General features: G+C 37.7%; 1 protein-coding gene across 5 annotated transcripts in view; it reads left to right on the top strand.

Moving 5' to 3' along the window:
- The window catches only part of LOC104613155 (P-loop containing nucleoside triphosphate hydrolases superfamily protein), a 47340-nt gene extending 27525 nt beyond the window's left edge, over positions 1-19815 (top strand). For 2 of the 5 annotated variants that reach the window (XM_010280861.3, XM_010280864.2), the window contains 5 exons: positions 13433-13595; positions 13754-13998; positions 14460-14636; positions 14706-14828; positions 15826-16690. In XM_010280861.3, coding sequence (XP_010279163.1) covers positions 13433-13595; positions 13754-13998; positions 14460-14636; positions 14706-14828; positions 15826-16131 — 1014 coding nt within the window. In that variant the 3' untranslated portion in view covers positions 16132-16690. Of the gene's footprint in view, positions 1-13432; positions 13596-13753; positions 13999-14459; positions 14637-14705; positions 14829-15108; positions 15724-15825; positions 16691-19478 lie in introns of those variants that run through there. The other 3 variants (XM_088894196.1, XM_088894197.1, XM_088894198.1) reach the window with 3 other exon arrangements.
- The last annotated feature ends 5008 nt before the right edge of the window (positions 19816-24823 follow it).

Genomic DNA, 24823 nt, shown 5'->3' with positions numbered 1-24823 from the left:
GGTCAGGCGCTCCATGGGCCAGGCCATGCCGCACACCAAGCCAAGCTCAAGGCAAGGCACCCATGAAAGAATGGTAGGATCCATCGTATGGACGCCAAAAAGGTTGCGGAATGGGTGGGCGAATTTCAAAAATTTCCTACCTTTCTTCCAACTGGGAATCGTATTCCCTAATTTTAGAATCAAAATTCAAGGATCCTACTTGAACCAAACCAGACCAGATTTGAACCAAAAGAGAAGGGAGGGATTATACCTGATTCAGAGAAGCAGTATCTCCCAACGTTGGTGTTCACACTCAAAGAAGATCCCAAGATCAGATCCCACTGAAGATGACACAGTGATGATGGAGCCAAACCAGCAGTGTTCGTCCCATGAACCAGGTTCTTCTGAAGAACTCGATGGAAAACTGTAACCACCACACGAACAATCAAGAACCTTTCTTGATCTTCTCTAACTAAGAACTCGAACTGGCAGAAAAGGTGTTGGCGGCTGCTGGAGGAGAATGCTAGAGAAGAAGGTGGCAAACTGCTATATTCTTCTCTAGGGTTATCTGAGATCCTATCTCAAGAGTGCAGAGTGATCTGCTAAAATCCCTTAGGGTTCGAATTCAAAATAATTTGAATTAGGGTTTCCTCCTCTTTCTTAGTGATTAAGAAACCTCCTAATCATATTAGGAGTTGCCCTTATCCAAATCTGTATTTGGATTATGACTCCTCCTAATCCTATCTGCAGATTAGATAAGCTTTTGGGCTTAACCTAATCTCAGATCCGCCCCTTTAAGTGACTGATCAAATCAGCTTAGATCGAAATGGGCTTTAGGCCCAATATGTATTAAGTGCTCAATAGTCTTCCAACCTGCTGCCCAGTTGGGCTTCTTTGTATGGTGTGGGACCCAAGCATTGATCTACACATCAGCCACATGGGTTCGGCCCAACTTCTTTAACAAGGCCTAGCCGAATTCACTAGAAAGCCCAGTGAACCCTTTGAGCCCATCACATGGACCCTATGGGCCCAACACTTACACCAAGTGGTCCCTGGGCCAAGTCATCTTATAAAAACCCAAGGACTGTGGGCAGATGCAAGATTAGCCTATCAGGTATTATCCTAAATGGCCTTACACTTAACCTCTCAGCCCATAATGATCAAGCACTGTCCGACAATAGAGGACCTTTCCCTCGGCTGCAAGGAACAGTGCTGCACTCTCTACTCACATGGATCCCGGGAATTAAAACCATTTGCAAACATTTTGAAACCATTTATAAGTATATATCATATATATAAATTTTGCAAAACAAAATTCCAATGATTGAAATCAACTGCCGGCAGTTTGGTTTCCATCAGAGAGAGTGCATCCCCGATCATTACCTTTGTCCGACAAAGGGGCTGATCCTGTCACTATGATCACCCACTCAGATGAATTCTCAGACTGTCCCAACATACCCAGGTTTTGACCCCCCCTAAGGATCTCACTGATTGGCATATCAAAGACAGCCCAATCCGACACTTAGTGCAGTACCATAATCGGGTCTAGGGGTCAGGTGTAACTTTTCTGTTTTGCCCATCAATCTCCAAGGTTCAGGGCAATACTGGAAATCTGGTCCGATTCAAGGATTCAAGTAATCCTACACTGTATGTGCCTTGGGTCTCACTCTGGCGGCTGAGACAAGCCACCCCAACACTTGGCAGCACACCAGTGTCAGCCTTGACAGGATAAATCTCCCTAGACTTATCCAACGGCTGTGAATGTTCTAAACTAACACGAGTCTCATTAAGTGTCAAGTTTAAGGGTCTTACATAGAAATATACCACACTACATGAATCAAACATGATTCATCAAAAAAAAAACATGAATCAAACATGTACTTTATTTATTTACACTAAATATCAAAAGTACATCAAAACTGATTGAAGCTAAGGGCATGCAAAACTGTGTAACAACCCACTCCCCGTCCAAGGTTTTTAAAATTGGACCAGATAGGAAACCATTCTAGGGTCAAACGACTGACTGTTCGGTCCAAATGGATGACCCGCTCTAACAAAAAAAATAAAAAATTAGAAAAACAAAAAAAGGCCGAAAACTATTTTCTGGGTTGATGGTTCGACCGCGTAGGTCAGTGGTTCGCTAACCAAATAAACGGTTTTTGGACAAAAAGTGGTTTTGAGGTGAAACAGTGTCCGATTCCCAATTTTTTCAGTCTAACCATCTAGTTTGACCCTGTTTTGAAAACAATGTCCCCGTCAACCCAATATTCAATTCGATGATAGAAATGATCAAAATGATATATTTAGTATCAACCACATGGTAAATTTCTAAAAGTATACTAAATTGTCTTTAATATTCAAAAATATAATTTTATGAAAAATTTGGAAAATTTATTGTACTTGTGTAATTTTGAAAATTTATTCAAATTTATTTAAATTTTTATTAAATAATTTATTTTCTTTTTAAATGGTTTACTTATAAAATTATACTAATTTATCTTATAATTTCTAATATAAACTAACTGATAATTTCCTTTTTCCAATATTGTACTGATTTATCTTAATAATTTGTGTAATTATTTGTTCAAATTATAGTTTTCCAATTCCCATGCTTGTGTAATTATTTGTTCAAATTATAGTTTTCCAATTCCCATGCTCATTTATCTTTAATAATTTTCAATAATTTGCAATGAAAATTACATAATTTTTCAATGGTTTTCCAAAATCTATAAAATGTAATAAATTTTCCTAAAATTTCCAAAATAGTCTAATAATTTTCAATAATTATTTAATGCATTTTAAATAAACTTTCAAATACTTTATATCTTTTAATTTCAAAAATGTTATTTTATGAAAATGTTTGAAAACTTTATTACATTTGTGTAAGTATGGGGATTTATTGAATTTTTTTTTAAATTGTTATTAAATATGTTTTTTATTTGGTAGTTTACTAACAAAATTACACTAATTTATCTTTTATTTTATTAATATAAATTAATTAATAATTTCATTTTCTAACATTATAGTATTTTGCTCCCCCATTTGTATTTGGTTATTAATTATAATAATAACAATAACTAAAATTTTATACTTTTTGATAATTGTTAAATATAATTCTCAATTTTATAGAATTTAGTTAAAGAGTTCCAATTTCTATAAAATGTTGTTAATGAGTTAATTAATAACAATATTTATTAATTTTTACTAACCGTACTAATAAGAATATTTAATTTTTGGTAATTTACTATCCGTATTTATTAACTTTTTGTAATAATACTATTTAATACTCATTGGATATGGGTGGGATTAAATATTAACCGTATTTTACTATTTATTAATTAATATGAATGTTTTAAATGAGGGAGAGTGGATATAGATTGGGGGGATGTATTTTATGAATTGATTAGGGAGTGGGGCAACATGATACTTTCCTATTGGTTTAAATGAGATACCTTAGGAGAGAGATTATATGAATATTTTTAGGTAGTTGAGTGACATGGCTTAATGGGAGTGGTGGGAAGGGGAGAGGAGAGAAAGTCAAAGAGAATGCAGCGTGGGGATAATGGAGCAAGGAGAGGCATGGTGACGGGGACCCGTGCTTTGTTAAGTGAAAGTTAAACAATAAATCCAAATTGATACAACCCGAGTTGGTGGGTTTTCGCTAATGGTCAATTGGTTTCGAGTGACAAACTACGGACTTGACCAGATCGATTTGGTTGGCGAAACAGCCTGCAACTGAACTGAACTAATGATTGAACACTCCTAATTTCAACTAAATTTATAGTCTAATCTCTAATAAATAACAATAGTTTAATCTTCAATAACTTTTGAAAATTTATAGCAAATGTACACAACCATTGAAAATAAGTTTATAATGAAAATATAATAGATATATAATAAAAATACAATAATTACAAAAATATAATAAATACCGAAAATATACTAAATTAGTCAATAAATAGTGTAATCTTAAATAATAGTTTAATCTCTAATAAGTATTAATCTATAAATTATAAAAAATATATAATTACTAAAAATAAATTTATAGCAAAAATACAATAAATACGATAAATTAGATTTCAAAAGTTAAAGAATAGTTTTTTAATCTCCAATATATATTGATACTTTTCTATTAAATTACAAAAATATAAATAATTATTGAAAGCATATTTATAAAAAAACAATAAATAATTACTGAAAATAAAATAAATATTAATTATAGTATATATAAATATATAATGAATATACACTATTGTTGTAAAATTATCACTAATAAATATAATTTTGTTGATAGTTATTTTCTATAATTATTAATTGATATAAGCGAAGTTTGTTATTTAGAATATTATTTAGTTATTGAAATAATATTGTTATTTAAATTCTTAAAATACTAATTATTTATTGAATTCAATAATCCATAAAATTATAATTGTACTATTATTACATAATTTTTTATTAATTTTGTAAAATATTAAATTATTATTAATATGAATATTATGAGTTCTATTATAATTATTTTTCTACTTTTAAGATTTTTTTTAAATTTATTAAATAATTTCGTTATTTTAACTATTTAATTTTTTTTCATGTTAAATATTTTGTTACTTAAATATTTAAATAATATGTAAAATATTTAAAAATTTTCATTATTTGAATTTTATTTATTTTAATGTTATTATGTAATATTAAATATTTCGTTATATTATATAGCTATTTTTAATGTTTTTTAAGATTTTTAGTTATTGAAGTATTTAAATAATGTTTTATTTTTAATGTTAACTTGTTATTTGAATAACATTTAAATTGAATAATTCGTAAAATTATAATTTATATCGTTACTACATAATTTCATGATGAATTTTGTAAAAATATTGATATTTAAATAATATGAATATTCTTAAATCTATTGATTTTTTGTGTTTTGAATAAGATATTTTAAATAATATGTATATAATTTCGTTATAACATTTAAATAGTTCTGAATTTTTTTTTTTAATTGAAACTTTCTTTAGATATAGATATAGATAAAAAGTGGGGGAGTGGATAAATAGGAATTAGAGATAGTTTAGGAGAGAATCTCTCTACTAAATTAGAGATAATTTAAGAGATAAATAGGAGTTAGAGATAATTTAGGAGATAAATAGGAATTAGAGACAATTTAGGAAGAAGTGGGGGAAAGTGGTGCCACTTGGTGAAACATTAGAAAAGCAAATCCCTCTTTCTTTATGGTTGTTAGAAATAGTTAAGCATATGCGATTTCCTTATTGGTTTAATGGGTAATTATGTGGAATTAAAAAAATAAAAAAATAAAAAAATAAAAAAATAAAAAATTCAAAAAAACAGAAAATTAGGAAGGGGGGTTTGAAGCAAGGAGAGGGCTGCTGACATGGCATAGGGATTCATTATTTGTTAACAGGGGTTCATTCTAAGGTTTGGTTTTATTCCATCCCAATTATGTTTTTCTTATAATTCTTATTTTTGTAATTTTGTTCGGTAATGCTTTCAGTTACCAACATAATCATGCCTGAGAAACCATGTAGCAGCTGCTATTTGATTGTCAGTTGAGTTCTTCCATACTGTTTTGACAGCTCTGTTTTAAGTAGTTCGAACCAGTAGAGAGTAAGAGTGAAAGAAGAAGAAGAAGGAAGAAGAAGAACAGTCGAATCTGATAGCATAAACCCTATCAGTCGACCCTAATATGGATTAACCTCTAATTAGTTGTACAAAGCCTTAACTGCCCCCCCCCCACACACACACACACACTTAAGTATGGGACAGGAAGTCTCTATTAAAACTGCCACATAAGCACATAACTTAACAGAAATAGAATGACTAATTTACCCTTATTCGGCTAGCTCTAACACTACCCTTCAAGCTTGAGAATATCTGTCATATAATCCCAGCTTGTTACATATATAGTTCACTCTCCCTGAGCTTAAGCCTTTGTAAACAAATCTGCCCATTGATCACCTGAGCCCACATGTTCTGTGCTTATCTCCCCAGTAAGGATCTTCTCCCTCACAAAGTGGCAATCAATCTCTATGTGTTTTGTTCTCTCACGAAAAACAGGGTTAGATGAGATGTGGAGTGCAGCTTGATTATCATAGTACAATTTCATAGGTCTATCCATGGAGAACCCGATTTCTTGTAGGAGATTCCTCAGCCATACTAATTCACATGTAGTGTGTGCCATGGCTCTGTATTCGGCTTCAGCACTGCTCCTTGCCACAACCGTCTGCTTCATACTCTTCCATATCGCAAGATTTCCTCCAAGCAATGTGCAGTAACCTGTAGTAGATCTTCTATCAGATACAGAATCTGCCCAATCTGCATCTGTATACCCAATTACCTCAAGTCTTCCTCCTGGTTTGTACTATAATCCACGGCCTGGAGCTCCCTTCGGGTACCTTACAATTCTAAGAATTGCATCCTAGTGAGGTATCCGAGGGTTCTTCATAAATTGGTTCACCACATTGACTGCAAAAGAGATGTTTGGTTTCATGATAGTCAAATAGTTCAGTTTCCCCACTAACCGTCTATACCTTTTAGGATCATCAAATATTTCCCCCGTATCACTGCTCAACTTAACATTTGGCTCCATGGGAGTTTCAGCCAGTTTTGCACTGTGGTGATTTGTGGGGGTTGGGAGAGAGAGAAAGAGAGAGGTACGATTGAGAGAGAAAAGCATCTACTGGAAGCTGCCAGTTTTCTATTTATATTAACTTCATAAAAGAATCTGAAATTACAAGTATGCCCTTGGCGGCATATCCTAGAATCAAAATAATAAGAGAAAAGAAAGAAGAAAAAAAAAGTTACTTTAACTGTAATTGTAACTGTAACAACAACTATTAAGTAAGCCTTACAACACTCCCCCTCAAGTTGGGCTGAAGATGTCTATCATGCCCAGCTTGTCACATAACTCATTGTGCCGCCAGCACGGAAGCTCCTTTGTAAGGACATCAGCAAGTTGTTCCTTGGAGTTGACATAGGGGATGCAAATTTCCCTTTTTTCCAGTTTCTCCCTTATGAAGTGTTTATCCACCTCAATATGCTTGGTCCTCTCATGTAGGACTGGGTTGCTGGCGATGTTTATTGCAGCCTTGTTGTCACAGTAAAGGGACATAGGACTATGAACAACTCCAAGCTCCTCTAGAAGGTTCTTTATCCAAAGGACTTCAGCCACCCCATGTGCCATAGCTCTATATTCAGCTTCAACACTTGACCTTGCTACCACACTTTGCTTCTTGCTCTTCCAAGTCACTAGATTTCCTCCCACAAGTGTGCAATACCCACTAGTGGACTTTCTATGATCCACAACTCTTGCCCAATCAGCATCTGTAAAGACTTCCACCTTTAGGTGATTGTGTTTACTGACTAGTAGGCCTGTTCCTGGATATTTCTTCAAGTATCTAAGGACTCTCTCTGTTGCCTCCATGTGTGGCTTCTTAGGAGAGTGCATAAACTAGCTCAGGACCCCAACGGAATAGGCAATGTCTGGACGGGTCATGGACAGATAAATCAGCTTTCCCACTAACTTTTGGAACTGCTTCACATCTTTCAGAGGTTCACCAACACAGTCACCTAGCTTGTGGTCCACATCCATAGGAGTATCTGCCGGCCTTATACCTAATTTACCTCTATCCCGTAATAGATCAAGGGTGTATTTCCTTTGAGAGACAAAGATACCCTTTTTTGAGCGGGCAGCTTCAATCCCAAGGAAATACTTCAGGAGTCCTAGATCTTTTACTTCAAATTTCGATGCAAGGAATTGTTTCAAGTTCCGTATTTCTGAGATCCAACTTTCTGTAATGATGATATTGTCTACATACATTATCAATACAGCAACCTGCTCCTGACATCTCTTCACAAAGAGTGTATAATCAGACTGACATTGTTTAAATCCCATCTCTTGAACTGCCATGTGAAACTTACTGAACCAGGCTTTGGGAGACTGTTTTAAGCCATAGAGAGACTTTCGTAGCTTGCATACCTTATTTTCACTCCCCTTGGCACAGAATCCAGGAGGTTGAATCATGTATACCTCTTCTTTTAAGTCACCATTCAGGAAAACATTCTTTATGTCCAGTTGATGCAATTCCCAGTCAAAATTAGCAGCTAAGGACAGGAGAACCCTAATCGAGTTCATCTTAGCCACCGGGGCAAAAGTCTCATCATAGTCAACCCCATGTACTTGTGTGTACCCTTTGGCTACTAGTCTTGCTTTGTACCTTTCAACTGTTCCATCTGCCTTGTGCTTAAATGTGAATACCCATCTGCACCCCACGGGGTCTTTCCCCTTTGGAGGATTCACCAATTCCCAAGTCTGATTTTTGTGGAGGGCATTAATCTCCTCCTTCCTGGCATCTACCCATTCAGGGCATTTTAAGGCTTCTGCAACATTTTTGGGAACAGGGATGCAATCAACTGCCGATAGGAAGGCTCGGTACGAGGGAGAAATGTGGTCATAGGAGACAAAGTGGGTAATGGGGTGTTTGGCAGTGCAAGACCTGACTCCCTTTCGTTGGGCAATAGGGATGTCAAGGTCATCCACAATAGGAGTAGGGTTAGGGGATGGACTTACCTCTTGGGAGTCTGATGGTGTCAGTTGCTTAGTGTTTGGCTGCTCCACATTTCTATCACCCCGCTGATCTCTCCGACGTGTACGTTGGAAGACACGGAAGGGAGTAAGGTCCGGAATAGAAGGAAGAGATACCTGAACCTGCTTCTCCTCTTCCACACTACGACTCTCCCCCTGAGGAGGAGGGAAGAATGGCTCGGACTCAAAGAAGGACATGTCCATAGACACAAAGAATTTACGACTAACTGGGTCAAAGCACCGATACCCTTTTTGAGAGGAGGGGTACCCCAGAAAGACACAAGGAATGGACCGAGGGTCTAACTTACCTCAGGATGGAGACAAATCATGGACAAAGGCCTGACAACCAAAGACTCTCATGGGGATGGAAAATAAAGGGGACTGAGGGTACAACAACTGATGAGGGGCCATGTAGTTCCTTTCTGCAACACCATTTTGTTGTGGTGTTCTGGCGTATGAGCTCCTATGAATAGATCCGTGGGAGGCGAAGAACTCATTGAGCTCCCCATGGAAGTATTCCTTCGCATTATCAGATTGGAAGATCTGTATTTCAACATGGAACTGCGTAAACACCATCCTCTGGAAGTCTTTCACTATCTTCGGAACCTCGTCTCTGCTACGCATAGGAATTACCCATGTATAGCGAGAGTAATCATCGATCAATGTAATAAAGTACTTATATCCGCCCTCAGAGAGTACATTGGTAGGCCCCCATACATCAGAATACACAATATGAAAAGGAACCTTTGATCTTTTATTGCTTGAGTGAAAAGTTGTTCTACATTGTTTGCTCAACTGACACATTTGACACATGAACTCTGACACTGAACATGACTTAAATAAAACTGGAAACAAACATTTTATTATGTCGAAAGAAACATGACCTAAACGACTATGCCATAAGAAAATTTGACTCTTATTTGACTGACTATGCGACTCTGAGGATGACACCGAGAGACCAGTTTTGTTGTCGAGAATGTAGAGACCATCCACTAGGCTTCCTCTACCAATCGTCCTCCCAGAAGTTAAATCCTGAAAAACACATGAGTCATCAAAAAAGGTCACACTACAATTCAAGGAGCTTGTAATGCTACTAATTGAAAGCTAGTTTATGGGAAGTTGAGGGACATGCAATACACAATTCAGGTTAAGGCCATGGGGAAGGGATATGGATCCTTGGCCTGCAATGGAAGAAAAAGAACCATCTGCAAGTCTCACTCTATCCCTTCCTGACAAAAGGCTATAAGATTGGAATAAGTTAGGCTTACCGGTCATGTGGTTGGAGGCCCCTGAGTCAATGATCCAAGGGGAATCTGTGGGAGTAACATGGAATGCAGAAGCCATATTACCTGAAGTGGATGCAAATGAAGTGGAGGGAGTACCAGTGATTGAGTTGTCCATTTGCCGCAAGGCCCTACCATAAGATTCCAGGTGCTCTCTGAATGAATTCATTATATCCTCCTTGGGGTCAAATTTATTAGGATGGTCCTACTATCGGCAACTTGAGTGTCTTGGGTTGCCACATGTGCTGTGCTCATTTTCTTCAAATGGCCTTTACCCTGTTCTTGATTCTTTGCTGCCCACTTGGGTTTCCCGGGGATGTCCCAACAAGTGTCACGTGTATGTCGAGAATGCCTACAGTGGGTACAAAATAGCTTATCTTTATCATCCGCCTTCTTAGGGTCACTTTCCTTTCCTGTTGAGCTATTATTCATTGCAGCCAAGGCAACTTGTTGCTCCCCCTCAGCTGTAACCATCACATTCCGCCTGCTTTCTTCAAATTGGACAAGGGAGTATACCTCGTGAATCGTAGGCAACTCTTTGCTTCCTAGGATCTGCACCCTCAACAGTTCATATGCAGGGTTCATTCCCAACAGGAAATAGAGTTCACAAAAGCTGCCGCCAGAAACTGCTAGGGTTTCCCAAAAAACTGCCGCCAAACATTGCTAGGTTTTCTACAAAAACAACCGCCAGAAATTGCTAGGGTTTCTGCAGAAATAGCCGCTAGACACCTGCTAGGGTTTCTGCAGAAACAACCACGTCCAAACACTTTTAAGAATTGAGCAGGAGGGATCGTAGGTCTTTTTCAACCCAGAGAACCTGCTCTAATACCATGTGGTGATTCGTGGGGATTGTGAGAGAGAGAGAAAGAGAGAGGTACGGTTGAGAGAGAAAAGCATCTACTGGCAGCTGCCAATTTTCTATTTATATTAACTTCATAAAAGAATCTAAAATTACAAGTATGCCCCTGGCGGCATATCCTAGAATCAAATAATAAGAGAAAAGAAAGAAGAAAAAACAAGTAACTATAACTGTAACTGTAACTGTAACTGTAACAACAACTATTAAGTAAGCCTTACAACATTCACCTAGCAGTCCTATTTCATCTAGCAGATCAAGAACATATTTTCTTTGGCACAGGTTTACACCTTGTTTTGATCTAGCAACTTCTATATCCAAGAAATACTTCAATGTCCCAAGGTCTTTTGTTTGAAAATGGTTTTGTAGAAAGACCTTTAGTTTATCGATCCCCAATTTGTCACTACCAGTTATGACAATATCATCCACATAGACCACTAGTAAAATCTTTCCGGATTCTAAATCATAGCTGAACATCGAGTGGTCAACCTGGCATTGTTTCATTCATAAATTCTTCACCACTTCACGAAACTTCCCAGACCAAGCATGAGGCGATTGTTTCAACCCATAAATTGCCTTTTTCAATCTGCACACCTTACCATCTTCCCCCTGAGCAACAAACCCAGGTGGTTGCTCCATATATACCTCCTCCATAAGGTTACCATGAAGGAAGACATTTTTAATGTCAAGTTGAAACAAGGGCCAATCATACATAACTGCTAGGGAAATTAAGACACGAACAGAGCCAATCTTAGCCACTTGAGAGAAGGTCTCCATATTGTCCACCCCATACAAGTGTGAATAACCTTTAGCAACAAGTCTGGCCTTCAGACGCTCCACACTACCATCCGGCAAGTATTTAACAGTATACGCCCATTTACAACCCACAACATGCTTATCGGGAGGAAGAGTAGTGAGCTCCCACATTTGAGTATGCTGAAGGGCAGAGAGTTCCTCCTCCATTGTCTGTCGCCACCCAGGTGAGCTAAGAGCCTCTTGGACATTCTTAGGTATAGAAATAGATAACAATAGTGAAACAAACTGGCGATGTGAAGCAGAAAGACGAGAGACTGAAACAAAATTGGAAATGGGATGGAGGGTACAACTACATTTACCTTTCCGTAAAGCAATGGGAAGATCAAGTCCTGAAGGTTTTGGGACAGGAGCAACAACAGGATCCGCAGACAAGGTAGAAGCTGGAGGAGGAGCTGGTGTCTGTCGATGAGTATACACGTGCCGGATCGGTGGTCGTTCAGTAGGGATCTGCACTGGAGGAGGTGAAGGGTCAACTCCAACTGGAACAACTGGAACGGGATCACTGACTGGAAGAGGAAGAGGAAGCAAAGGTGGAGACATTGATGCTTCAGTTGATGGTTTATCTTCTTTCACGTGTTTCACTTTCCTCTTTGCCTTGAGGAAAACTTCCACTGACTTGGCCCATGGCACATAATTCTCACCATTAAGTTTAATGGAGGTCATCTGCACACCCAAATAGTCGGAGGGGATCATCACACTCGGTTTCTGATCACTGGAACCATCTCCCGTCGCTGCCATTATGTCCCTCACTGCTATCTCTAATGCTGAACTCTCAGTCACCAACCAACTACTGCTGTCAAGGCAACACTACAGCACACTGATAACAATCTCACAACTAGTCACAATCAATAACTTGATGTAGACTAACATTAAGGTTAAGAACTGGATGTTTTGACCAGATTCGGCTACCATCCAGATTAGAACATTGATGAAAGTTACTAGGCTGAGGTATTCGGTCACTTCTTTCAGCACAAATTTTTTCTGTTCACACCACTACTGACATCCCACAAATATTAGGCACCATTACAACAACACAACACTCGAGCAACTACACACAAAAAAATTTCTGTTCACACCACTACTGACAACCCAGAAATAGTAGTCACCATGACAGCAATGCAACAACTCGAGCAACCACACACAAACCCTCTTGAAATTGTTCAGTAGAGGGTAAATACCACAAGCACCACCACACGACTAGGACTGTCACACATGGTGACAGCAGTATTAGGCTGATATCCTAGGGTTGCCGCACCTTCCTAATACATGTAATAGGGATTGCGGCAGTCCTAAAACAAAAAATAAATAACAGATGCCGCAGCTATCAGATTGTGTACCTCAGATTCGCAGCCCAGAGAAGAAGAAAAAAAGAAGAGAGAGAACTTGAAGTCGCAGGAAGGAAATCTTGAAGTCGCAGCCTTCTTCTCCTTCGTTTATGGCTCTGATACCATGTTTTGACAGCTCTGTTTAAGTAGTTCGAACCAGTAGAGTAAGAGAGAAAGAAGAAGAAGAAGAAGGAAGAAGAACAGTCGAATCTGATAGCATAAACCCTATCAGTTGACCCTAATATGGATTAACCTCTAATTAGTTGTACAAAGACTAAACTGCCCCCCACGACAGGAAGTCTATTAAAACTGCCACATAAGCACATAACTTAACAGAAATAGAATGACTAATCTACCCTTATTGGGCTAGCTCTAACACATACCTTTTCATGGTTTCCATATCTTAAGCAATTTGAGAGAATGCATTTGTAAATTGTATTTTCAATTTCTTAAGATCCTCATAACAAGTGTTCTTTCTTGGTATCTTGAATGCTAGTTTCTTCAATTATACCAATTGGCCTTAGGCAAACCACTGACATTATTTTCTTCTGCTAATTCAAATTGGTTCATATTTAAGAGCGTTACACTAGGGGATGAAGAGGCCAGCAGGAGGGGTGTACAGAAAACTGTACTAGAGAGGAAAGGACCCTCAACCTTTACTTCCGGTGTGGAGATTATATCGAAGGCTGAGTTACGAGTTCATCGTAATTTAGAAGCAACAGTGGATGCTATCCTTTCAGGTCTCTCTCTCTCTCTCTCCCTCCCCCTCCCTTCTTATCCCTCTGGCTATCTATTGATCAATCCATCCTTTTTTTGTTTTATTTATTCTCTGTCAAAGTAACAGTGATATGTCCTTGGGCATCTTCTTATTGTTTGCTATTTTGGTATTGTAACAAAGGTCGATCACCAAATTATGAAGTTCGTAGAATAAGCTCAGAGGGAGTGGGACATGATGTTCTGACTGAAGTGATGGAACCTTTAACTGATATTTCTGTTCAAGAGCAAAATGAATCTGTGGTTGATGACATTCCAGAAATTAATGACAAAATGGATGGCCATAATGAGTTCACCAATGAGCCTCCTACAGTATTGGTAGAAAATCCTCACAATGATGAGGCACCTCTTTTCCTATATGTTTATGGGGTAAGATATTATCACATTTGCAACTTTGCAAATATATACATCTGTGTGTGTAGCCCTTTACTATTATAAACTTGTGCACATTTCCTTTATTTTACCTGGTTTTTTCTTTGAAGATGAGGGCTCAGGGAGGCTTAAGCTTTACATCTTAGAGCCTTGCCTTCTAAAACACTGGTTTAATATATACCTCACAAGGAAAAAGGTTTAGTAGATGGTCAAACTGATCAGTTTTCTTGATGACATGGCCATTTGAGATTTTACCTGATAGGGAGTATCAATTATCATTTCAGCTCGAAATCTATTTAAGTACCATTAAATTGTTTCGTGCTAAGCATATTTGAATCAAATAATGGTTTCAACTTTCAGTTTAAAATGTTAGTGTCTGCCAGTTGTCACATTCAGTTGCTAATGTTTAACAAAAAAAGCTGCCAGTTTGGGACTTATAGGATGGGCAGTTATTTTAGATCCTGGAGACAAGCGTGATACAAGCGGTTAAACAGCTGAGAGTCGATGGTGAAGTCGAATTAACTGATAATATCAGTGAAGCAGATGCACTACTTGCCTTGCAGTCTAAGCTGAAGAAGAATTCCCGAATTCAAGCTGTTGCTAAATCTCATGAAATTCCCATTTATGTGACCAAGGTAATTCAGCAGTCATGTTGTCAATCTGAATAGTCCCCAGATGATGAACCTTCTTTTCTTTCCTTGCAGACAAGCTCGTTACTGCAGATAGTGAAGGCTATACGAGCATTTACAAGGGAATATGCAGAGAGAGCAAAGGATTCCAAATCTGAAAAAAGAATGAGTTCATTAGAGAAGATTGATGCTTTAGAGGTATCACTGGATCCCCCCTCCTTTTTATATTGCATTGCTTGGCAGGCACCTAAGAAATTCCTAATTTGATCACCATGGGAGAATGAATGTTTTGTGTCTATTAAAATGGTTACCTGCTAAGGTTTGGAACCAAAAGCAGAAGCAACTAGCTCCACTATTTCGTTTTTCATTTTTTTCCTTTCCTTTATTATCATTATCATCATCTCATCATCTCATCATCATTTCTCCACCTCTCCTCTCTCTTGGGCAAGCTGACCAGCTTTTTTCTTTCACCCTGCAGTCTGCAATTCTTCTCTTTTTGTATTTGCACGGAGACAATGATCATAAATGCAAAAGGCTCTTTAATTTCGGGGAGACCATCAGTGCTGGTTTTCTAGTCTCCTTTACCTAGTGTTGCATGGACATGGACGTTGATACATGTCTATGAAAAAAGTATATACTATTTAAAATAATTCATATATTTTGAATTCCAATATTATGTACATACAAAAATATTGCCTTTATTAAGTGATGTTTGATACAAAAAATGGATTCATCTTGTAGATTGGTTGTTCATTCATGTCAAATAAGCTAGGAGACAAAAATGAAAATGTTATATAGAGTAGGAGTGACTTCAATAATCCGTGGAGTTTTGGACTCAGTTGCCTGCCCCACATGATGCATCAGTCCATTTAGTCCATGACTCCATGCAACGTTGTCTTTACCACATGAAACCAAACCACCTAGGGAGGATGAGAACTTCAAGTCTCAGGTAGTGTGATAATGATATCTGTTTCATTAATGGCCAAGTTATTCTCTTTAGAAAAGAGGCATGATTGTATAACAAGTATGAATCCATGTTGTAGCTATTTGAAAAATGTCTGACACTTAGGGTCTATATATATACATATCCACCACACAAGGCAGTTTTATACCTGGACCTTGTTTAGATAGGCAAAGTACAATTCTGCAACTAGCATTGTGAAGAACTCTATTGATGTTGTGTTCCATTTGACAGGAGGTGAGATTGGCCATTGAGCAAGTTGTGATTCCAAAAGGAGAGCCTGTTGAGCTACTTCCAAGGTCATCCCACATCATGTCTTTACAGATGGATCTCATTCAAAAATACCAGCTACAATCACAGAAAGTAGGGGAGGAGCCTAATTTACGGCTCCGTATCCTTCCTTTTCAGACGAAGATGGATGTGGTTAGACATGGTGAAATGGATGAAACAGGTGATTGGTTTGATGATTTTGGTGGTACAGATGGTGAAATGAATGGTTCATCCTACAATGTGGACAGATTACCACTTCTGCCTGAATAAGCTGTCCTGAAAAGGGTGTACTCCAATTATTACTATTTTTTTTTATGACTAAATATTCTTGGAACAGCCTAGCATGAAGGTGGATGAATTTTGTGCAAATTGTAAATTTTACAAATTTGTACAGAATGAAGTGATGATGCAAGAAGCAAGCATGCAAGTCGTAAGATTCTAAAAGTGTTTCTTGACAACTACATATTTAACCATTATTATAGTTGAGTTTAACCTCCAGTGCCTGGTTTCTCGGATGCCATTAGCAGTCCTCGTCGAAGTTTGTATCAGTCTAGGTAGTCTGGCAACAAACCATGAATCTGACGACAGTGTCTGGGCAGGGTCATCGTCAGCTCTGGTCTTTTGTATCTCCATTAAAGGAATACTTGTTCCACAACTCGCAATAGCCAGGAGCTTTTCAATTGGAAAGAGGAAAAGCATTAAGCAGAGACATTTATCCTTTCGCGTAGAGGTTTCTATAGTTTTAAGGGCTGACAGCTGCTGTGATGTTGTAACTTGTAACACTGGTACTAACATAATAACATATCTGACTGGTACTAACATAGTAACATGTCTGTTTCCATTGTGATGGACTATGGTATGGACTGTTTTTTTGGTAATAAGAGGGCTTATTTATTCCAAGGACAAGCCAAAGAGAAGATGCATCATACATCATGGGGAATAGTCTGCCTCATAAGAGGATTCAGCAAAAGGCCTAAGCCAAGGATGAGCAGCATCAGATGTACACGAGGGGGAAGCGTGAGACCCATAGCTGTAGCAACAGCATGAACCGATGGATTTTAGCGCCTGCTAACAAGGAGGAAGGAAACTCGTTCGAGGTCCCACTTAGGGGGTGTTCTTTTTTTGGATTTTGAGAGGGGAAAAGTTGATCAATTGGATTTTGGTTTCCATTGACCAAGAATCCCATGTTTTTTTTTTCAGATTTATGTTGGTACCAGGGGAAGTTTATTTTCTTGGGTATCACTTACCCGGGTAAGTGATACCCATCTCCCAGGTGGACAAATAACTTTCCCACCTAGGGGGAAGTTGCCAATACTTGAATGAGACAAAAATGTCCTTTTTAATAATGTATTTTTATGGTAAAATGGTCATTGTTTTATTTACATGAAAAATACAAGAACATGGGTAAATGCACTTACTCGGATAAGTGTTTCCAGGAAAAGCTTACCCAGATAACTACATTTACCCGAGTAACTAACTTATCGAAAAGCGAACAGGGCCTTAAGAGAAACAATATCATCTTTAAGGCTTTTACTTGCATGTAAGTAACAAAATAGCTAAGCACGACACTAGGTACACAACTGCATGTCTGCATTAATGTCATGATCCAAGAGGGTTGAATGTAGCATAATCTTATCTTGCAAAAAAGTAGGAAATGAAATAGTTAAATGTTTCCACAGACACATTTTCGGTTTTCAGATAACAAAAATCTGGGTGGTTTCAAATGCTAAAATCAAAACCCGATACGATTGATTCCATTTCAAGGCTACTCTTGATCAAAAGTGTTCACTTTCTGAACCCCATCCCATTATTCCCATCTACAAGAGTTTATCCATCAAGTGATTTAGGGTGCGAATGAAAGGAGTCATTAGAATCAGTAGCTTGTCTTGAAGGATTTAATATCTTGATTAAGATGGAGGAATCATGCATATTTTGAGTAAGCAACATCATTTTGGCTCCCAAAGCTAGTTTGGAAGTGGAGAGTGAAGGCCCCAGCTAAGAAGCAGAATGCTGTCTGTGATGTTAAGTAATCTAGAAATGGTATCAGGATCCTAAGCAATAGATAAGAAGATGACTGCCAAAAGCTTAGAGAAAATTCTCTACCAAATAAGCTGAGCTGAAAGGTTTCCCACACAATATCCCAACAAATCTTGACATTCAACCAGAGAAAAGTTGGAGAGATTTGAAACTTTCATATTGGCCTTTTTCCTAGGGTAGACAGGCTGCCGACTTCTTTTGTTGCGCAGTTGGTAAATAATGCATTAAATTATTTTGGCAATTATTGTTTGCAAGTCCTTGTCGAGCTTGATTTCATCATTGTCGTCAAATTGATGTTCTCAGTACTCTCAGTTGCATTGGTAGGACCAGTTCTTAGAATTACTTGGATTTTCCTTTTTCAATGAACCTTGCTATATATCAGGTTTTCTGATTCATCCTATCTAATCTTAAAGAAATCCAGCAGATGAAGAAATGTCTTATTGATCAGTAGGGGTGGATTCGAGCCAAGCCAAGCCGAATAGTACGAGGCTCGAGTTTGGCTCGCAAAGGTTGTACAAGGCTCAGTTCAAGCTAGAACATTGAGGTCGAGCTCAGCTCAAGTCAAAAACTCATAAGCTCGATCTTGATTTGAGAAAAAATATTTTATAAAAATAAAAAAATATATATAAAAAATATTTTTTATTTGATATTTAAAAAGTTGAGAATTATAATATTTTTATTATATATATATTATTTTTTATAATTTTATTATATATATATATATTTGAGATCAACTCATTTCTTAATTGAACCAATAAATTGGATTCGAACTCGACTCGAAACTCAGTTGAAATCGAACCAAGCCGAATTTTTCACGAACCAAACTTTTCACGAGCCTACAAATTGGCCACCCCTATTGATCAGTAGAATGTGAGCTTCACAGAGCTCAAAGCCTGACGTTTTGCCATTTCCATAGAAAGGCCGGAAAATGATGATCAAGGCACACTGCATTACTTTCTAGTGGACTTCGAAACCATGTGGGAGCATATTTTGGGTTTCTAAAATTGTGACAAGAAAACAAAGAGAAGAAACTAAGGGAAGTAGATTATAAAGAGACAAACTCGATTTGCAAGTGAAAATTAAATATGAACAATGCTTCCTCTGTTATAAGTCTTAAGAGTAAAAAATAAAAACAACTTTTTATATAAAAGTTTCTTGCCTGGAATCCACCACATTTTTCTCCTCATTTTCTCTCCATTACTAGTATATTCCTGTAGAAGCTTTTGTTTTTAGTTTTTTTGTTCTCTCTTTATAACCAGTTTAATCCAGTACTGCTGTATAGACTTGCTGGCCCATGACTGAAACAAATATACAATGTGAAAGGCAGGCGTTGACTCAATAATGTACCATGAAAAGACACAAATATGAGACTGCCAGACTGGCCTTTTTGGCTGAATAATGGAGAAGCTTTGCCAAGATAATCCGATTTTCAGTGGTCCACCATTTTATTCATGCATGCCCTTTCCCCACTAACGAATCCGCTATCATAGGCACTAACCATAACCTATAGTTAATTAATTAATAGAGTCAAACCCCATTTGGGTTTTCATCCTTACTATTAATTAAGCCAATACCGACAGGTTCAGCTGGAATGCTTGGATTTTGGACAGGACGTGGCGATGGATCAAAAAGTAAGAGGCCCTTTGGAAGGAAGAGGGAGTGTCACCGACTCACCATACTGTGGTCACCGCAGAAATTTGCTTTCTATTGCTGCCATCAACTTGTTATAGAAGTTGCCTTTTGTCAAGTCAACTTCTTGGCTGCGGCGACGGTGCCAAACAAGAAAAAAAATAAAAAGAAAAGTGCCAAGCTGACAGCTTCTGAAGAAGACGCTGAAAAGGTCTTCAATAATGATGCCTTTGACGTGTGCAAGTCGGTTAATTAACACTTAAACAGTTTACTTAGAGAATAAATTAGTATTGTAAAAGCAAACGAAATTGTTTTCTGAATAATTAATTAGATTCGAATTTGGATATGACTTAGTTCGATTTGATAAATATTCGTATTCAATCGATTATTTAATTTTTATATATAATATATACAATTTTTAAATGTTTTATGTAATTTATATATATGATAATTACGTTGTATAAATAATTTATATATTTATATAAATAAAATATTTATTTTATATATTTATTAATTACCTAAAATAATTAATTAGTCGAATTCGAACAGAATATTTAAATATTTAATCAGATTCAAATTTGAATATTAATTTTTAATATCCATCGAATATCGAATTAAATTCGGATATCAAATTTTTTAATCAGATTTGAATTTGGATATTACCTGATCAAATTCGGATTCCATCCATTTACACCTCTAACTTTGTGTCTAATTAATGATCTGGGAATGATGAATTTCACAGCAGGCCCTTCTGTGGATGTAGACATAAAAGTCTGTCGAACCACGTGAATCTTGTGTTTCCTTGCTATACATATTCTCCCATGTTTTTTTGGTCTCCGTCACAACAATTTTCATTGATAATTAGTATTAGTCCAATACCCTTTTGCATACTTTACTTTTTAGGCTCGGTTTGGAAGGAATACATACTTTTGCATATATGTATTTCTACTCCTTCCAAACTAAGCCTAAAGGGAAAATTATATTAAAGCAACTGGAATAGAAGATTTTACATAGCATAGTTGATACAAAGTATTAGAGAGTTCAGCAGGAATAGCTTCTGCACTATCCCATTGTCCTACAAAATTACAACTGTTACTGATCAAGAAGTGAGCTGCATTGTTCCCTGTTTGAAGTATATGATGCCAATTGCCAATGAATCAAAAAAGTTGAGTCCAGCTCTGAATGGATGTCTACAAGCACTTTAGGGATCTCCAAAGCAAAAAAGAGGATAGAGAGCCAGAGAGAGACTTTACCACCTCCAAGCTATCCGGTGGGACACAGAAAGACCTCAAATTCAACCGTTTTGCCAATTCCTAACAGCTAGCAAAACAGCATAATATTCCGCTAACAACACTGACGTGGACAGATCTCTCATGGCCAAATTAAGCTGCCACCAAAACCCCTGTGGGAATCCATACAAACTGCAAACCAAAACATCGCACCGTGCACCGTGCACCAAATTGTTTCTAAGCCGATAAATAAGCCAAGAAATTGTGAGAAACTGGTTGATCAAAGATTTGCAATAAGTTCTATCATTAATCTTGCAAAGTAGATAGGATGGCAATCCAGTCCCAGAGAGTTCTCCCCATATCTGTTCTAATACTCAACCAGAGCCAAACCAAACTGATTTTCAATAAGAACATTCTGACAGAATATGGGAAATAGTTTCCTCTCCTGTCTTACAAACAAGACAGATTGGATCATCAATATCTTTTTGCATGCTAAAAGATAAGAAGACTGAGAGTGTTTTTATGAAGAATAAACTCTCACTGATAAGCTTAAAAACAACATTATCAGATGGTTTAGTTAGAGATGTATCATTTTGGGTTAGCACTCAAATATGTGACACCCACACATTGTCATACCATAGGATTGCTTGTGACAGAGAGTGAAGGTGAAATTTAGGCATAAGAGATTGGATCCACATAATTTCATCACAGGTATAAACAAGGCTGCAAAACTCAGACAGCTTTGTTGGATCGAGCAATTTACTTTGCTTCCGGGAGGACCAAGAAAAACGCAGTAGCCCCCTTGAGAATGGTGGTCATTTGAGCAACCTGTCTAGTCAACATCAGAGTGGGCATGCAATTGGAGAGAAGAAGAGGGATGGATAAGAAGGCCATAATGAAGAATCCCTTTTAGGTATCCTAGCTAATTAGATGTGTTTTGTAAGTATTAAATGAATAGAGGAGGGAGAATGCATGAACTAGCTAGCATATCTTGTTAACAGAAAAGGCTAGTTCAGGCCGAGTAATGGAGTGCACCAACAAAGCTGTTAATAGAATGTTGGATTTGAGAGAGACTCAACATCTACCTTGGAGAGACAGATGTCATAGGCAGTGGGAGTAGTAAGGGGTTTAGCCAAGTCCATGCAACTCTTTCAGAGCAAGTCACTCGTATATTTTTAGATAAATGTAGAGCTCCACCATGGTTGCCAAGAAAAAAAAAAGGATAATGGTCCCAAGTCTTTTAGTTTGAATTAATGTAGATCTAATGGAGGCAATGAAATCAGAAATAACCTTGGAGCCAAAACTAACCTTAGAGTTAGAACCAGTGACAATAATGTCATCAACATACACCAAAACAATAGAATAATGTGAGGTCTAGATAACTTGATAAATAGAGATGATTCAAGCTTGGAAGAAGAACCCCATTTGTATGAGCAAACCATTCAACTTGTGATACCGAGCGCATGGGACCTGTTTGAGACCATAGATACTTTTCTTCAAATTAATGACAAACATAAGTACGATTCTCCTTATCAATAAATTAATTAAGCCTTAGGGTTGGACCTTGGATAATGCAAAAGTAAAAATCAATCTGATAGTGACCGGTTTGATTTAAAAGTCTCATGATAATCGACCCTTTGGTTATAACCCTTGGCTACTAGACAAGCCTTGAAGCACTCTACACTACCATTAGCCTTCCTTTTAATGCGATAAACCAATCAACATCCAACGAGATTCAAGTTGGGAGGAGGAACTAGGACCTAAGTACATTATATTGTCGAGTAAGGCATGCATTAAACTCTTTGTTAATAGCATGTTACCAACAAAGAATCATGGGAGGCCTTAGAGAATGAAGCATGTGGGTTTAGTATTAGGAGGGTAAGAGGTACTTGACAATGGAGAGAACTTTGGGTTTCTAAATACCATTTTGGAGCAAGTGATCATGGGATGGGTGGAGCTAGGTGGTTTAAGCCTAATTAGTTCAGATTAGGAGGGTTGAACTGATTTGGGTCAAGGTTATGATTTGGTTCAGTTAGTGGGGATTGGGTAGGTTCAGGTGGAGAGGAGTGGATTCGGTCTAGTTGGGAGAGTGTGAGAGATTCAATGGAAATGGAGGAAGAATTTGGGTTGGGTGGAGCTGGTTCAAGGGGGAAGGAGGACAAGCTCCATTGAGGACATGGATGAATGACCAATATTGGGGTTGGTTTAGGGTGAGCGAAGGGAGGTGGTTGCAGGTGTAGTGGAGGTGGCAGAGGCAAAGGGGAAGTTGTTCTCATTGAAAGCCACATAATGTGAGATGTATACACATCCAGACTTAGGTTCTACGCAACGATAGTCTTTATGATAGTTGTTATAGACAATAAAGATACATGAGAGAGCTTGTGGCTGTAGCTTGTGCTTGTTATATGGTCTCAACCAAGGAAAGAATCTATATCTTGATGCAGTGTGATCTGGTCGTTCCTTGCTGGAAGGCAGTTCGGATGTTGGACTGTTACGTGGCAGGGTCGAATTGCAAGACAATTAGACCAGAAGTCTCGGGGTACTTTACCTGGTGTAAGCACTCCGATGTTTAAGTTAGCGTGGGAGATTTGTGAGAGAAGTGATAGCTTAGAATGTCAAATTGAGAGGGTTAAATTGCGCGTACCTTGTGATGTTGGAGGTGATACCTTTATAGAGCTGCCGTAAGCCTTACAAATGTGTCCGAGATCACTGGCCCATATAATCTGGAGTCCATTCTGCACCCGAAGATGGACTCTGCGTAAGCTGATAAAGCATATCTAGGTCTGTCCGATTCAGGTGGGATAGAGATAAGACCCGTTGGCTCACAGCGTGATCTCGAGAAGATCGAAGATAGCTGGCTTGCTTCCAGAAGGAGGCTACATGGCACCTCGGCAGGTCAATAAGTGTGGCGAGCTGCTTGGGCCCTGATACTAGCTAAGTGACTTGAGGTGCCCAAAATGATTTGGACTGCTGAGATGTTTGAGGATGCTGAGAAGTCACAAAGTCAATTTTATGATGAAACAAGGTCTCCCAAGGAGATAGGCCTCAAAGAGCTAAAGTAGGTAATCAGTTTAGAAGATAGATTAACGTCTTAAAGGCTTGAACCCAAAACGAGGTAGGAATAGAGGCCGCATATAGAGCATGACAAGTCCCATTTCAACAATGGATCCGTGTTTCCTTTCAGCAATTCTGTTGTTGAGTGTGAGGACAAGAAAGCTGATATGTAATATACCATGATTAACTGAAAGGGGTTTGAACAATGTGAGCGAAAGGAAGTGTGTGTCCTTTACTCATGGAACAAGCATAGAAATGATGGATTCCTTTTCAGAATTGGCATTTTATTATCATGAACAATTAATGTCAGGGACTGAAAAAAAGGTTGGATGGCCGAACCAATAATGCCACATACTAAGAGATGCTCTTTCACCAAGGAATGCTACTAGATATGAAATGAGAGAAGTTTGTAGAGGCCTCGTTCATTCTTCTCTTCAAGAAGAATCTTCTTTGATATCCATTAATCCTTTATCTAGAAGCAAGATGGGTGAAATTCAAAACAAACACCATTGTTATTAGTGAACTTTGCAACCGATGACAAGTTTTTCTTGATGCCAAGTACATACAAAACATTTTGATGTAGCAAGGATCGATCTAGACTTAGTAGGAAGAGTAAGAGAACCAGCATGCAAGATATGCAGACCTGTTCAATTACTTATGTGAAGTTGTTTAGGGCTTGTGTAAACATGGTGAACATGTAACTTCCCCATGTAGAATCCGGATACCAAACTTTTTCATTGGGAGAAGTATGGCAACACTGTAAGTAGAAGGATCCTTTGATTCATATTCTGATATTCTTGTTAAAACTGTTAGCTAGGACAGGTAGGGGTGTTCATTTGGTCGGTTCTGTTTGGAAATAGAACCTAATTAGACAATTCGGTTAGGCCATTTCAGAATCAAACCAAACAGAATTAGACTTGAAAATCGAATTGATGGTTGATTTGGTGAACTAAAATGCAAATATATGCTATATTTATATGAATAATTATTATTAAAATATATCAACGTATAAT

This window comes from Nelumbo nucifera, chromosome 1 (assembly GCF_055504915.1).
Source record: "Nelumbo nucifera cultivar China Antique chromosome 1, China Antique-T2T, whole genome shotgun sequence".
Taxonomy (NCBI): Eukaryota; Viridiplantae; Streptophyta; class Magnoliopsida; order Proteales; family Nelumbonaceae; genus Nelumbo; species Nelumbo nucifera.
Note: the sequence above shows the minus strand (reverse complement) of the source record. Positions and strands in the feature narration are given on the sequence as shown.